This window comes from Ptychodera flava, chromosome 2 (genome assembly GCF_041260155.1).
Source record: "Ptychodera flava strain L36383 chromosome 2, AS_Pfla_20210202, whole genome shotgun sequence".
In the NCBI taxonomy this organism is placed as follows: Eukaryota; Metazoa; Hemichordata; class Enteropneusta; family Ptychoderidae; genus Ptychodera; species Ptychodera flava.
Genome location: NC_091929.1, coordinates 32,873,867 through 32,889,153, shown reverse-complemented (window position 1 = coordinate 32,889,153; position 15,287 = coordinate 32,873,867). Strand labels below are relative to the sequence as shown.

General features: G+C 38.1%; 1 protein-coding gene across 3 annotated transcripts; it reads right to left on the bottom strand.

Moving 5' to 3' along the window:
• Positions 1-755: 755 nt before the first annotated feature.
• On the bottom strand, positions 756-14,499 carry LOC139119321 (uncharacterized). 3 transcript variants are annotated; one of them, XM_070683094.1, is made up of 6 exons: positions 14,061-14,481; positions 9,239-9,550; positions 7,732-7,953; positions 3,908-4,264; positions 2,336-2,644; positions 756-1,682 (listed from the first exon to the last, which is right to left on the bottom strand). In XM_070683094.1, exons 3-5 carry the CDS (start codon positions 7,874-7,876, stop codon positions 2,517-2,519), a joined length of 630 nt encoding a protein of 209 aa, XP_070539195.1. In that variant the 5' UTR covers positions 7,877-7,953; positions 9,239-9,550; positions 14,061-14,481; the 3' UTR covers positions 756-1,682; positions 2,336-2,516. The 3 variants fall into 3 exon arrangements, with proteins under 3 accessions (XP_070539195.1, XP_070539203.1, XP_070539187.1); XM_070683102.1 differs by having other exon boundaries at positions 9,239-9,480; XM_070683086.1 differs by lacking the exon at positions 9,239-9,550 and having other exon boundaries at positions 14,061-14,499.
• Between the last annotated feature and the right edge of the window lie 788 nt (positions 14,500-15,287).

The following is a 15,287-nucleotide window of genomic DNA, read 5'->3' as shown; positions in this document are numbered from 1 at the left end:
ATATTGTTTTAATGTTGTCATTCTGAGTTTTTATGAATTTTGTGCGATTGTAGTAACTTTTAAAAAATCTGTATTTTAGATTATTATTTTGTACGTGGTGGTGTGCTATGCCTTTTATATGTTGATAGTTTTTTTGTGTGTAAGTGTTTTTAGCAACGCCAAGGCACATTCCTCTCGATTCTTTTATCGACTGGCAATAAAGATTATTATATAAAAATTACCCTTTAGAGAGATAGTGTACTTCCATAAAGATAACTGTTAATGTCAGTTAAATCAGTATACTTTGACCATAGAGGGCGCCTCTACAGTGAGCAGTCACCGCAGAACTCATGAACACGTTGTCTCACAAGATATCCGATGCATAATGCACTGACACACGAATACATACATACATACATACATACATACATACATACATACATACATACATACATACATACATACATACATATCGGTAAAAGAATGATGTCATAATACTCCTGTAAAATAATTCAAGTGTATACATACAATGTATAGTAATCCGCCTTCCAAAACAAAATTTTCAACTTCTGACTGCAAACGATTTTATCGTCTTATAGTGTTAAGCAGCATACACTTCCCATGCCGTGAGAGTGAGAAAAGAGGTTATATGAATTCCAACTGTAAATCGAGTTATGTTAATTAGCCTATGCCTGTCGATTTTACTTCTGTAAGAATAATATTTGTAAAGTGTCAAAGGCCGAAAGCCTTAAATTACTGAATAAAGACTATCTATATAGATTTCTTGTGAACGACACGATTGAAAATGGCGTTCATTTTTTATTAACATCTGTCGCATCATACAACTGTGTATCAACGAGCGTGCAATGTGATGAAGGAGAATGAGAATATCGAATTACGATTCATCTTCTCAGCGGTTTACAATTTAATGTGCTGTCATGATGAAGATTACCTCTCCGACAGAACCGAGAAAGGATGAAAGCACTAATGAAGCAGATATAAACCGTTGTGGTGACTTGGCGCTTCCTGAAGATGCCCTCATGATTGTACAGTGCGTAGATCTCAACGCAAGAGACAGTGCGGCACGGGGCATGCTATTTATATGGAGATCTCTTGTCCCTATCCGTCTGTTAGTCAACTTCATTAACGTGATATGGGAAGTATATCGAAAGTGTCCCTCTCGCCAGTCCCAATGTGTCCGGCATCCACCGCAAATTCTTAGACATTTTCACGCAGTGGTATAACACTATGATCTTTTTTCTCACGTAATGATTTTGGGATTATCTCCAATGCCCATACGCCGGTATCAGATCTCCAAAATAAAACTATAATTTCTCTGTGTAAATGATTATTTAGCGGCACAGTGGCGTATATCCTTTCCGTTGCTTGTCAACAACTGTCTTTAATTGTTTTGTGCAGACTACTTCTGTGACGTCATTTCCCGGCAAGAAGTATCGCGAGATCTCTTCTCTCTGAGTCTCGAAGTGCAGCACAAAGCACTGAATGATGGGTATCATTTTCGGAGGGCAGAGCTTTGGTCTTAAAAATGCGCAGCAATTCGACGATTGCACTTTGTTCGCTTGGATTGTTCTGGGTGATTGAGAATATCTGTCTCGTATTGAAGCGCAGTCGGATTCCAAGGGCTTGCCATTCGATGCCAAGGCTCGAGGACAATTCCTCAATAACACAATCGTCAATGGGACCTGTCAAAGGAAAAGCCGGGTTAAGACTGTGAGTGAGACCATGTTTGCTGCCAGCCTCATTGTGAACGATAAAGTATTATTGTATATGGTGTTACACAGAGTTTGATACTTGAACAGTTTACATGGCTTACGAAACTTTCATTTATATATATATATATATATATATATATATATATATATATATATATATATTGAAACCTGTATTAACTGAACATCTGTCTAAACTGAACAACTTTCACAGTCCCATTCCAATAGAATTCTATCTTAAGAGAACCTCTATAAACCATTCACCTCTCCAAATTTAACAATTTTCTCAGTCCCTGATTGGCTCAGTTTAGACAGGTTTTGCTGTATATATATATATATATATATATATATATATATATATATATATATATATATATATATATATATATATATATATATATATATATAGATAGATAGATAGATAGATAGATAGATAGATAGATAGATAGATAGATAGATAGATAGATAGATAGATAGATAGATATATATATATATATATATATATATATATATATATATATATATATATATATATATATATATATATATATATATATATAATATATATATATGTGGTCCATACAAGTATGTACTGTATTTAATTTTAAATCAACGACTTGTCTTGCCTTTTTGTCGTATCCTGTCAATCGTCTCAGCGGTGTCTTCGTCGATCTTCCTAGCGGCTTCGATCAGCCTTGACCACGTGCACAAGCCCTATCCACCTTCCTCCACAGCTTCAGCATGTTCCTAGCCCCTTGATATCCGCCTCCCGGTTGGCGTCCACTACAATCCCGACCACCTCGGTGCTCAGGCCAAGCTCCTTGGCCACCTCTTTGTAAATGTCCTGAGACGGAGAGACACGGCGAAGATGTCTTCCTCGCCGAACAGGTCGTAAATGTGGCGGGGCGAGAAAGCTCGCGCAAGTGTATTTGCATCTGGTTAAAACAAGTAAAGGAGGAAAACGATAAGGTGAAAAAATAAAATAGTTTCTGCCATTGCTGGTGTCACTTCGAGACTTGCTTAAGGTAGTCTTTAAGTCTTTCACCTCGAAAGTGAAAGACTTAAACTTTTGCTCAAACTTTCCGTAATGAATCTTTCAACCACTCTCTTTCCAAATCAAGAATAAAAATCGGGGGTCACGGTGCAAATTTTTGTACCAGAGAAACAAATTACCCAAGATTACCGATATTTAAAATTCAAAATGGCCGACATCCCTGTGTTAACTGTATGGAGAAAAATAAAATTTTCGAATTTTTCTTGCGCCAAGAGCTTTAAAATGAACCCACACAAGTGGTATATCAGGAAAGAATTGTAAAAGTTTGAGAGTCTGAATATCTGTCCCGGAGGCGCGTTCTACCTTAATCGATATGAAAAAACTTGTGGTGGTCGTCCCAACGTACGCAGATTGTTGAAGAAAAAATCAGATAACAAAAGCAAGAAACAAGTCATCGGTACAATTTTTGCCAAATATGAAGAACTAGAAACAATTCATCTTTTTTTTCTTGGCCGCATTAGTACGCATTTGGTTTATCGACATCGGAAAACTAGATAATCAAATATCATGCGAGGCATGCGATATGTTGGTACACACAGACCGAGATAAACAGATAATCCAGATCTATTTTCAAAGACAAATAGAACGATTTGGTACTATGTGGTAGTAGCATTCATCTCTGAGCTGGCGCAGTAGGCTAAAACGCACCAGTAAAAAGTTCAATGAGGTACTGCTTCCAAGACCCGACATTGACTGTCATCATGTTGCCCGTTGATGCTAGATCATTAATCCTTATTTTTCAGTATTCGAGTTAACACCCGAGTTGTGGTGTAAATATTTTGAGCTAATTTTTTTCTCGTTTCGCAGGGTTTGTTTCTTAAAGCTTACACATTCACCAAACTGAAATATTCATGTTTCGATATAGCGCGCTGTTGTAATTGTTAGCAACATACAGCTGAGGGATCATAGCCGGTTTGCAGCTGTGTAAATCAAGCGTGTACGTTCAATTGCGAATGGGTGCGAAGAACGTGTCGGATAGCACTTTAAGGCAGTTTGTTTTACCCTACTTTATAGCGTCCCACTCATGCCTTAAACACATTTTGTATCATTGTAAATTGTTGATTTAATTTAGATACTCAATCGCATAATAGTTTGAGCATATGTGTTTTAGGGAAATGGATTTTAATAGAACATGTATGCTTACCAGCGGTCTGTAGGTCTCTGATACAGTTGGCTAGTTTGGTGTCATATCGATCGACGACCTTTGCTAGCTGTTTAACGGTTGCGCTGTCTTTCTCCTTCTCAGCCCACAGGGTAATAACGGCCGCCGCTGCCTTCGTGTCATTGCCCCGACTACTACTCCGTATGTGTTCCAGTTTGTCCTGGCTTAGCCCAAGTTTGGCTCCAACTCTCCAGTACATCCCGCCGATGATCTTTGAAATAACCGGGATGTTGCCCTTGGCAACCACGACGTCTTTCGGCCGGGCGCCGGCCGAGCGAGGTATCTTCAGCTTGTCGAGTCTGGCCCTCGATGTCTTTTCAACCACCGCCGGGTTGCAGTCTGACATCAAAGAGAACGCCGAAACGTGAGTTACACAGTACATATCGGTGACACGCTGGGACAGACAGTGAGGAATTACTACAACTAGACACCGTTCTAATATCCACCCCCTGCAAGGACGTCCAACTCGTAAATACGCCCGGTGGTTACTACGCACATTATACAATTTACATGAAAATGATAATGTCGAGATATATCAATAATGCATTTAATTACGTAATGTTATCTTTCTTGATCTTTATCTTCGCCGAAACCAAGCGAAGAAGAGCAGTGTTTGCAGACGACATATCATATTTATTTGTCGTTTCGCGAAGCCAGACTCCAAATACGTATAGTTACACAGGAAGTTGACCGGCTGTCGATAGTTTTGATATTGGAAGGCGACACTCGTAGACATAAACGATATAAAGTAGGAGTGTTAAAAGTTGACAATAATGAAATGAATATTGCGTTAGCGTCACCCTTCCAGAACAATCAGATTTCTTTATATGGCCCCGGAATTGATTTTCTGAGCATAAGACAATGGGCGTGTTGTATTCAAGAGCACACGACTCTTCAATTTTCGTGTTCTGGGATCAATAACGCTAATTCCACCGGCCATTGTGGAGGACAATTGATGGCGTCACACGCCGAGGGAAGAACCGTACTCATAAAAACAAAATTATCCGAAAGATGTTATGTAGATGGCGCTCTTCAAATCCACAATGATTATTCTAAAGATTTGTTGACCTCTGTATTTTCAGTCACCCACCACCTTACTCCCTCCCCTCTTCCCATCGTGATTTTAAGCTAGAACCACCACAATACCATTGCGTTTACTACAAAATACGCTACACTGAGTGTTCAAAAAACAAATAAGAAAACGACGGGAAAAGTCATATCTTTGAAGCCATTTCGTAGAAGCAATCGAACATCGAATCGGAGATTTAGTATCAGAAAACCCAAGCGATCATTACCACATCTTCACTAAGTACTTTCTAAGATCGGACAGTCTGTTACAAAACAGCTGCGATATCTATTAATTAGGCCTACTGTCGAGAAATGAGATTTTTTCACATAGTGTGAACAACCTTCAACATTGTCCTGCAAGTATCCAAATTTCCGCAAAAGATAAATAAATGATGCCGTTGACATATCCTCTTAACGTTTTGTACAACCTGATGCTTCCATTATATGCCATATTCAGTCACCAAAAGTCAGAAGTTTTAGAACACTCAAATGCCTCGGTAGATAGTCTACAACTACTGCAGTCACAAAAAAAAAGTGTAAACAAAAGAAACTGCACACTGTCAAACAGGCAATGGCAGAATCAAAATGCTGTAAATTCTAGATCAAAATTATCATTGTGCGCAGAAAAAGAGTCCCTCACCCTTCCCCGTGATTATAACCATACGCCTCCCTTAGCCATCACTGAATATGCAGTTGCTGCATCTTTTGATTGACATTTTTAAATTCTTTCTTTCCTTCCTATTCAAATCTCAAATTTTACCTCGTCAGTACAGCTGAAATGTATAGTCAGCAACGATATTATTGACAGCGCAATTTACATGCATAGTGTAGATGACGTACATGGCATTGCTGGGTTAATATATGTATCATATTAACACGATTGGAACTAATTTGGGATAATTGGGTGGTGAAGTAATAAAGTTTAATCTTCAAATATAAGCTCATCTGCTTTCCTTTTTAAGGTATACACTTGTTTTTATGAGTAACTTGCAATGTTAAAACGTTCAGCTATATGATACCTAACACTTTTGCGAAATTCGAAAATATGAAGATCCAATTATCCCAAATTAGTTCCAATCGTGTTTATTATATTGTGTGAGAATAAGAGATGCTAATTTATTGATAGAAAATTTTATTGAAAAATCTTAGAAACGGTAAGCCAGTGTCATTTCCCTGGGGTAAGTACCTTAAATAGTACCGGGTAGTGCTTAACATGGCAATATAACATCTTGGCGTTGTACGCCGGAAGGTTTAATAATTGACGTTTGATTCCAATTCAAGGGTCGAATGACCACATTATGAAACAATAAACAAAGTTCGTTGACAGAAAGTAGAAAATGAAAGGGCTGTCTGATAACCTCTACATTTCAGACAAACGCAAAACAAAAAAAGAAGGCGAAAAAGAAACAATATAGAAGGTTTGCTTAAAACGCGGGGAAAAGAAAAAAAATATTGCCTATAGACGACCATTCGGTGTAACGTTGAAAACAGTGTGATTTCGAGTCAGCTAAAAGCATTAACCTGGAAAGTTCAAGGTACATATTATGTAAAACACATAAGTTATTGGAAGAGAAGGAAAATCGCAGTTTGACACAGAGAACTCGTCATTTGAAAACGGGATATGAACTTGAATGTAGAACGTGCCTCATGGACAGATATTCAGACTCTCAAACTTTTACAATTCTTTTGTGATCTACCACTTGTTGGGGTTCATTTTAAAGCTCTTGGTGTAAGAAAACGTTTCACTGGCTTAGTTTTTCGAAATTCGAAAATTTTATTATTATTCATGGAGTTAACACAGGGATGGCAGCCATTTTGAATTTTAGATATCGGTAAATCTTGGGTAATTTTTCTCTAGTACCAAAATTTGCACTGTGACCCCTGATTTTTATTCTTGATTTTGAAAAAGAATGATTGAAAGACCACCGATGGAAAGTTTGAGGAAAAATTTAAAGTTCTTCACTTTCGGGGCGCATACTACCTGAATGTTGATAGCTGAAGCCGCTACGGCAGTAGCAGATGGCTATTGAAATGATGATGATGATGATGATGATGATGATGATGATGATGATGATGATGATGATGATGATGGTGGTGGTGGTGGTGGTGGTGAAGATGCTTAAGGTAGCGGTAATAGTGACAGTATTATACAATGCGATGGATCATAACAGATTTTTATAGTTCTTTTACACAACATATGTGGATCCATTTTGTTGACTATAAATAGATTAAAGCTACATTAATTATTTTTAAATATTATTAGACTGTTTTGAACTGCTAAACAAGGGAGGCATATAAAAGAAGAAGGCGGAGCTACATACATACATACATACATACATACATATATACATACATACATACATACATACATACATACATACATACATACATACATACACACATACACACACACACACACCACATACATACATACATACATACATACATACATACTACATACATACATACATACATACATACATACATACATACATACATACATACATACATACATACATACATACATACACACACATCACACACACACATACATACATACATACATACATACATACATACATACATACATACATACATACATACATACATACATACATACATACATACATACATACATACATACATACATACATACATACATACATACATACATACATACATACATACATACATACATACATACTTAACACCATAGCCTGTACAGCAGTAAGACTTACCTTGCAAACTAAAGTCGAGTTCTTTGGCTTTTCTTGCAATGCCTCCAAGATCTCTCTTGAAGTACACTTCCCATTCCTTCAGCCCATTTCCAAGATGAGTAATACTGTTTCCCACTTCTGTCGGGGACAGACGATCCGTTTCCATATCGCAGTTGATCGTTCGACAACTTGATGTTCAAGCCAGTCTCCTGGCGCAGGAATATGAGGATGATTAATGTAGACCTAAGAGGAAAAGAAAGTGGCGTAGAATGGCAGATTGGTCACAGGAGTGGGGAAGAGAGGGAAAGGGCCAATAGAGAAACAATAAGACCGACAGACAGATAGATAGACAGACTAGACTTACGAGTAACCACAAAGGCAGTCACTGAGACACAGAAACACATATATATGTGCGTGTGAGAGACAGACAGACAGACAGACAGACAGACTGTGCACCAGTCTGACGAACCTGTGCACGAGTCCTGACGAACCCAATACCTCAATACCTCATACTTAATTAAAATATCATTTCGAAGTCTTGTACAAAATGTTATGCATATCTAGAATATATTGCTTCTATTTGAAAGTTTCGCTCTCTGTAGTGGTTTTGCAGAACAAAAGTTTATCAGTATTCTAGTCAATGAGCAACATAAAACATGGAATCGATACCAGCTTTAGAGCGTCTTCGAATAATATTAGTTTTCGTTTTGACATTTGGAAGTCTGTTTGTTGGACTGTTATCTATAGTATGGAGTGTCATGCTCACGTGCTATGTTCCTAAACACGTCATTCATTGTCCCATTGCGTTGCTTGGTTTGTACTAAGTCCTGCTTCTGCATTTTATATTGCTGTTTTCTTCTCAAAGAATTACTCTCACGGAAATTAAATGGGAGTTTTCGTTATGTTGAAATACAACAAATAACTTCCACGGGAAAGTTAACCTTGAAAGTTCAAAGTAAGGTGGCACGAATCTTGAATGGCTACAAAACCAGTTATTTTAACGAAGGTCAAACTTAATTAATCAGTCGGTAAGACGCGCTCAGACTACGCGTGGCTGATGTGATGAGCTGTAGGCTATGCGCTGTGCAGAAAGTTGTGGCATGGCTTCTTTCAAATCGACGAATCTCTGACACCCATCTGAGGGCACTGTACTGCCCCAGTCTTCTGAGAACCGCTTCTCGGACCGTGGTCCTTCATCCCTGTACAGTCCAATACTGGTGTATACAGCCAAGTTGAACACGGTAATTGCATGTACTGATTGGGGCACTAGGGAACGAGATAGGCAAGTACCGACCCTATCGCCCGGTCCATTATTAAAATACGTTGTTTTGGTCAGCCGACAAAACTTAAACTCACAAACCCCGATAGCTATATCAAACAAGGTCAAATTAATCAGCTTCGGGTAAGTATGCAAATATCAAATTGCATGGTCATGGTGATTTTTTTTTACCTAATAGATTCTGTAAACTTTTAGGGAGGCAATACGTTGAAGGAGACCCTCTTCTCGATAAGACCTCGGGCAGCTTACCTCTTTTGAACGGCGCTTACAGTCCAGTAGCTTGTTGACTAAACTACAAATCTAGCCGTCTCCCAGATACGCTAAATGTCCCAAAACCAATTTAGATAGCTGGTACATGAGACGTGACAACAACCATGCGTCAAACAGTGGCGGGCACTCCAGACACTTCTGAGTTCGTGAGTGGTAGAATGTTAAGTATCATATAATTGTCGGCATGGGTGCGGGGTTGCGGTCGGCCCTTCCAAATATTCCTAGTAAATTACACGGAAACGCCACTGAGTAACTGTTGTCTTTCCGAGCCGTAAAACAGTGTGTGGAATCCTAATCAGGAACAACAAGATTTCCCGACGAAGGAGCCTCGGAGTGTCCACGTCAAATGTGTTCGCAGCCTTTAAGTGATCCGTTTCCAGACTTCAATTCACACACAGTTATCGCAAAAACGTTAACATTCCATTTCCACGTCTTATTCTGCGAAGTTCTAGCGCGAAAAATTTAGATAACCCGTAATCTATAAATAATTCATCGTTATCGGACGGTCAGATAAGGCTTGGGTCTTCTTATGTCGGTGAATCCTGGTGAAGTCTGATGATATGGTCTAAGGACCCCACACGGAGTAAAATTTTTAAAGCCCAGTTTCTCTATGTGTGCTATTAGCAACAACGTTAAAAGCTACGATACCTGCGTACTCGGCATAAAAACAAATCGTTTAAGCCCATTAAGCCTTGTTTTGTTTGTGTTTGGCTTAAGTTAGCCACGTTAGACGCATAAATCCAAGCTGTTCCGTAGAGGGCTTACAAAGGCAGAGTGGGCGCTGTTGCTATGCAGCTTGCATTTTACTACCTATGCCAATAAGGAACAATTCAGGTCGTGAAGTTATTCAAACGCTGACGTTATCGTGTGTTCTAATTTTTATATCGAAATCGTCTTGCAATTTTGCCATAGCGATGTCAACTTGGGTAAGCTTGCATTCAAGATGGCGCCTTTTAAATTCGTCAGTTGCTAGGTAGGCGTGGACACCTGGATACACATCGACCACGCGCTATATTAGAAGGTGCGTTATTATTTTGATGTTTTGTACCTGATACTGTCAGTGGCAGGTATCGCTGACGTAGCCATATTATCCAACAGACAAATATATACATATACGTTGCATGTATGCATATCGGACGAGCAGAGTACCGGGTATTTAATCATATACCAGAATATTACAGAAAGTCTGGTAATCACCTTGTCATTCAGGGCACAATGCAGTATAGTAGCACAATCGTCGGCTCAAACAGAAATTAGTTGTAACTTTTGAATAAAATTTCATTTTATTTCATTATATAATTGCATTGTATTGTATTTAATATTTTATTTGTTTTATTTTATTTATTTTTCTTTTCTTGTCTTGTCTTGTCTTGTCTTTTCTTTATTTTATTTTATTTTATTTATTTTATTTTATTTTATTTTATTTTATTTTATTTTATTTTATTTTATTTTATTTTATTTTAGAGCAGCGGTGCTTATTGTTTTGCAAAAGTATTTTTAAAACAATCTAACTGTCTTGGAAAGTCTACTTATTGTGCAGAATATGAAATGTTATGACTGACTAATAATTTCTCGTCCGGACTAAAATTTATTTGTCAACCGTCACATTGGACAATACACAAGTATCGGGGCTGTGTTGAAAGGTTGAACGTTGGGTGCTTAACCCTTTAAGCGCCAAAATAATTTTTTGTCACCTTTATAAAATGTGCCCCAGTCAAACTTTCTTCAGATTTTTGCCAAAATTTTGATGAAAAACTGTAGCCAAAGAAATGTGATGTCCGTTTGGTCAAAAATTATTTTAAAAATTGAAGGAAAAATCATTAAATCTGATAAAATGTTGCGCTAAAATTTTGCTGGTAAAAATTACATCCACTCAAGGGTTAAACACGACTGTGGAGGTAGAGAGACAACAGTAGTTTACAAATACATTGTAACAGAACGATTGTACAGAAAGAAACATTGAAGTTTGATACACATACTACAGCTGCGCTGAAAAGTTGAAAACCGGATGTTTAATCACGAAGGTAAAGGTGGACACGCAACCGTCGTTGACAAATTAACAGAATTTAAATAGAGAACGAAACAATTGAAGTTTGATCTTTACGAGTACACACAGCTAAATTAGTATACGTGTTACCAATTGTGGTTTTCCTGAAGCTAACACACCAACGATTGCATTTGTAAGTCCGCATTCTTTGTGGAATGTGTAAACAAAACGTAATTAGTTCACAGGTAAACGTTATTTTGTCATTATTTTGACTGGTCTCGTAGTTGGAGACACGCCCTGGCCTGTCACATAAAACAATGGCTTGCCATATCACAATCCCTCCACACACTGTGGCCATATTTAGCATTGTGTTATCAGAAATCGCTGCTTTCTGTACCTGCGCGATTTAGATGTAAAAGCATGCAAAACAGATGCACACATGTTACTGTGAATTGTATGCGGTCTCTAATTCGGAAGACACGAAATTTGCTCTTGTAAGCAAAAAGACGTATCATACTCTTTGCAAAGTGTGAAACGCGTCAAGAAAATGTATTGTAAGTAGTTTTTTCTTGGCAGTTTTCAGATTCAGATTCAGAATTACAAAACTTAATCATCTTCCGTAGAGAAATGTACATGTGGTTCTTCACACACAATGTAACAAACGAATTTGAAAACAACATAACATAATACACATAAGAAAGAAAGAAAGAAAGAAAGAAAGAAAGAAAGAAAGAAAGAAAGAAAGAAAGAAAACGAAAGAAATCAGTAAGAATGACTGGGCATTACGCTAATTTGACTGATCCAAAATTGAAACGGAATTCCGAGTCGGAATAAAACCCAGCCTTTGAGCTCCGATATTTTAAGACAAACGAATGGGGCATTTAAATTCGTTCTCTTTGTAGTCGTTTCCTGTTTCTAATCCTTTTGAACTATTTTTAGCGATATCAGGAAACACTTTTGTCCAATTTTGTTGTTTGCTGTATATGTGCAAGGTGCCTAAGTCAAATTTTAAGAAATAACTGATATAATTGTGTCAGCCGAAAGTCGCTCTGAGTAGGCAGCCCTCGTCGTGGTGTTGACTAAGAGGTGAAGAGACCTGACCCCGTCGCTTTCAGTCAAGCGTGGACTTTTCGTTGATGGATGCAAATCAATTAGTGGACCTATTAACAGGAGTGCCTAGAAATCTAGCGTTCCTTCATTCAACACTTACAGGGTACTTATCGAGAGGTGTTGGAAAGGTGTCCGTGAAAAGCAGAAAGACTAAAATTCAATTTTTCAGCTTTGTCCGTTTCTCCTTCGGTGGATTCTTCCTTTGTTTTGTTGTACGGGATCCAAGGCCAACACTAGCGGCAAATACGTCAAATTAGAACCTTCCAAATATTGACCAAAGGGCCTACACAATTCTTCTGTTCAGCAGACAAAACTGTTTTGATTTCGTTGAACGGGTGACTGATAACAAAAAAGGTCACCCATCCTTGTAATTTTGTGAGTCACGCTATTATTCTCGATCTTTTGAAATTCATGCTGCAGAATTTCATTAAAGTCTCATCGACATGCCACTACAATTCAACACACTAAAGTTTAAAAGCAGCGTATAGTCAGTTTGCCCCGGACCCATGCTTAAACAAATTAAATTTCTCAAAGAATGCAGGCCTTCTTTCGGACAAATCAACTGTGCAATATGTATACAGCATATATATATATATATACATACATACATAATATATATATATATATATATATATATATATATATATATATATATATATATATATATATATATATATATATATATATATATATACATAGATATATAGATAGATAGATAGATAGATAGATAGATATAGATAGATAGATAGATAGATAGATAGATAGATAGATACACATACACACACGCAGAATATATCTGTCTGTCTATCTGTATGTATGTATGTACGTATGTATGTATGAACGTACGTGCGTACGTACGTATGTAGGTATGGATGTATGTATGGATGTATTGGTGTATGTATGGGTGTATGTAAGGATGGATGGATGGACGGATGAATGGAGGGATGGATGTATTGATGTATGTATGTATGTGTGATAAGCATCGCTATAAACATGGGATATTTATTTGTTCTCAATACTTTAATGTCGCGCATTGCCATGCGCACAGTGTAGCGTGACCTCAATTTCAAATGACGTGAGTGCTTGATGCAATTCGCATATATGTATCGAAATTCAACACTCTTAATTAATTTCAGTAATTTGAACTCGTCGGTTACAGTGACCTAGACAGAGCTCGCGAATTAGTCGCCTAGCAACAACTGTAATGTGTCTTTATCAATTCATCACGTTTTCAAGCCTATACACCAGGCACAAGGTATTGCAACTTTCCCGTACCTCTAGTATGTTAGGTGATACGCTTTCAATAAAATCCGTGTTGACCTGCATATTCGAAATATCAACTAAGTATTACAATAGAGAGGTAGGTTTAGGACAGAGGAATTGATTAAAACGCGTTGAAACAATGCTGTACTCTGAATTTCCACCACACACACGCTCTCTCTCTCTCTCTCTCTCTCTCTCTCTCTCTCTCTCTCTCTCTCTCTCTCTCTCTCTCTCTCTCTCTCTCTCTCTCTCTCTCTCTCTCTCTCTCTAATTTTGACATCTTTTTACAATTTTCAATTTTGGATACTGCTGCACTGTCTATATGTTATCGAATATCACAGACTAAGCAACGTCCCAGATATCAGAATCTGCTTCGGCTTTCCAACAGTACAAACACACAAAATACAACATTGACTTGAATAAACAGCAAAGTACACTTACCGTTTGACTGAAATGTACAATCCATGAAGTGGTCCCGCTTGTAAAATCTGCGCAATGCTGATTAAAGTAGCAACAATACCTTAGAGTGGTATTTCCTGGTGACAACCGTTGTTGAAACAATCTGCGCAGAAATAGTAGCGTCGAACCTGACTGCGAACTTAATCAGGTTTTGATAATATAATACAACAGTGAAATGATGGGGAAATGAAGTGGTACACACGCACACACAGTGGAGGCGCTTCGACGAATGCCAGTCAGAACTGAGGACGGCTCTTTTGGCTGTACACGATCCGAATCCGAAGGTCGGTAGCGGCGCGTTGAAGAACAGCGTCACAGAAACGGTTCGGTTACGTCTGTCAAGGCTGCGCGGTGACGATTTCTAACAGTTCCGCTATATGTTGTACACCTATACGAGGACGCGGCCGTTGTCAATAAAGATATGAACAATAACCCACTGTACGCCGGGTCTTCATATTGCGGGGTCGTCGCCACAAAGCGTAGCTCCTAAGGGCTTTTAGAGAAGACCTGTCGACAGTAAGTGAACGACTGTTCTGTCTGTGAATTCGTCTTTAAGTATGACTTCCAAACTCGAGAACAATATTCCTTAAAAAGACTAAGTTCTTGTGAATAGCATTTTTCTCTAAAATGTTTCTTTTTAACGTGATATTCTCGCGGAATGGGATTTCCTAAGAATATTTAATTACAATTTTCACATTATTTTACTTCATGTTGCGCCGTTTTAATAAAGACAATGGTTTTCAAAGATTTCGAGGCAAATAAACTCAACCAACGCACGGCGATAGCGGATAAAAAATTAACTGCATGGGAATCTTCACCATTATGTAATAAGTGCATCTAAACTGAAAGTTTTGCTCATTTTGGAATTATCTCTGTGGTACACTGTCTCAGACAGGTAGTGTTCGTGTAAAAAAAAATCAAAACAGGCCCCAACTTCAATTTTAAATGACATAGCCCTTATAGTCGCAGCAGAGAATGAAACATATTTAATTTGAGTCGAATGCGCTGAGTTGCGGCTGCCCCTAAAATTGTTCCGTACGCCGAGCAATTTAACGAGCCGTTTCTCCGACTACTGAATTGTGTCCGTTGTCATTTTTTTCGTTCTCTCAGCTCAGGTCATCGCGTCCTGGTAACCCGGGCCAACAATTCAACCCAGCACTTCAACGTGTGACCAAGAATGCAGCCGACACAATGATATCTTGGCCGTTA

Coding starts and splice junctions, on each gene's coding strand:
- LOC139119321 (XM_070683086.1), bottom strand. CDS start 7,876: ATGGAAACGGATCGTCTGTCCCCGACAGAAGTGGGAAACAGTATTACT. Junction 4,265..7,731: donor ACTCGACTTTAGTTTGCAAG/GTAAGTCTTACT, acceptor CTTTGATGTCAG/ACTGCAACCCGGCGGTGGTT. Junction 2,645..3,907: donor CAGAGACCTACAGACCGCTG/GTAAGCATACAT, acceptor TGTTTTAACCAG/ATGCAAATACACTTGCGCGA.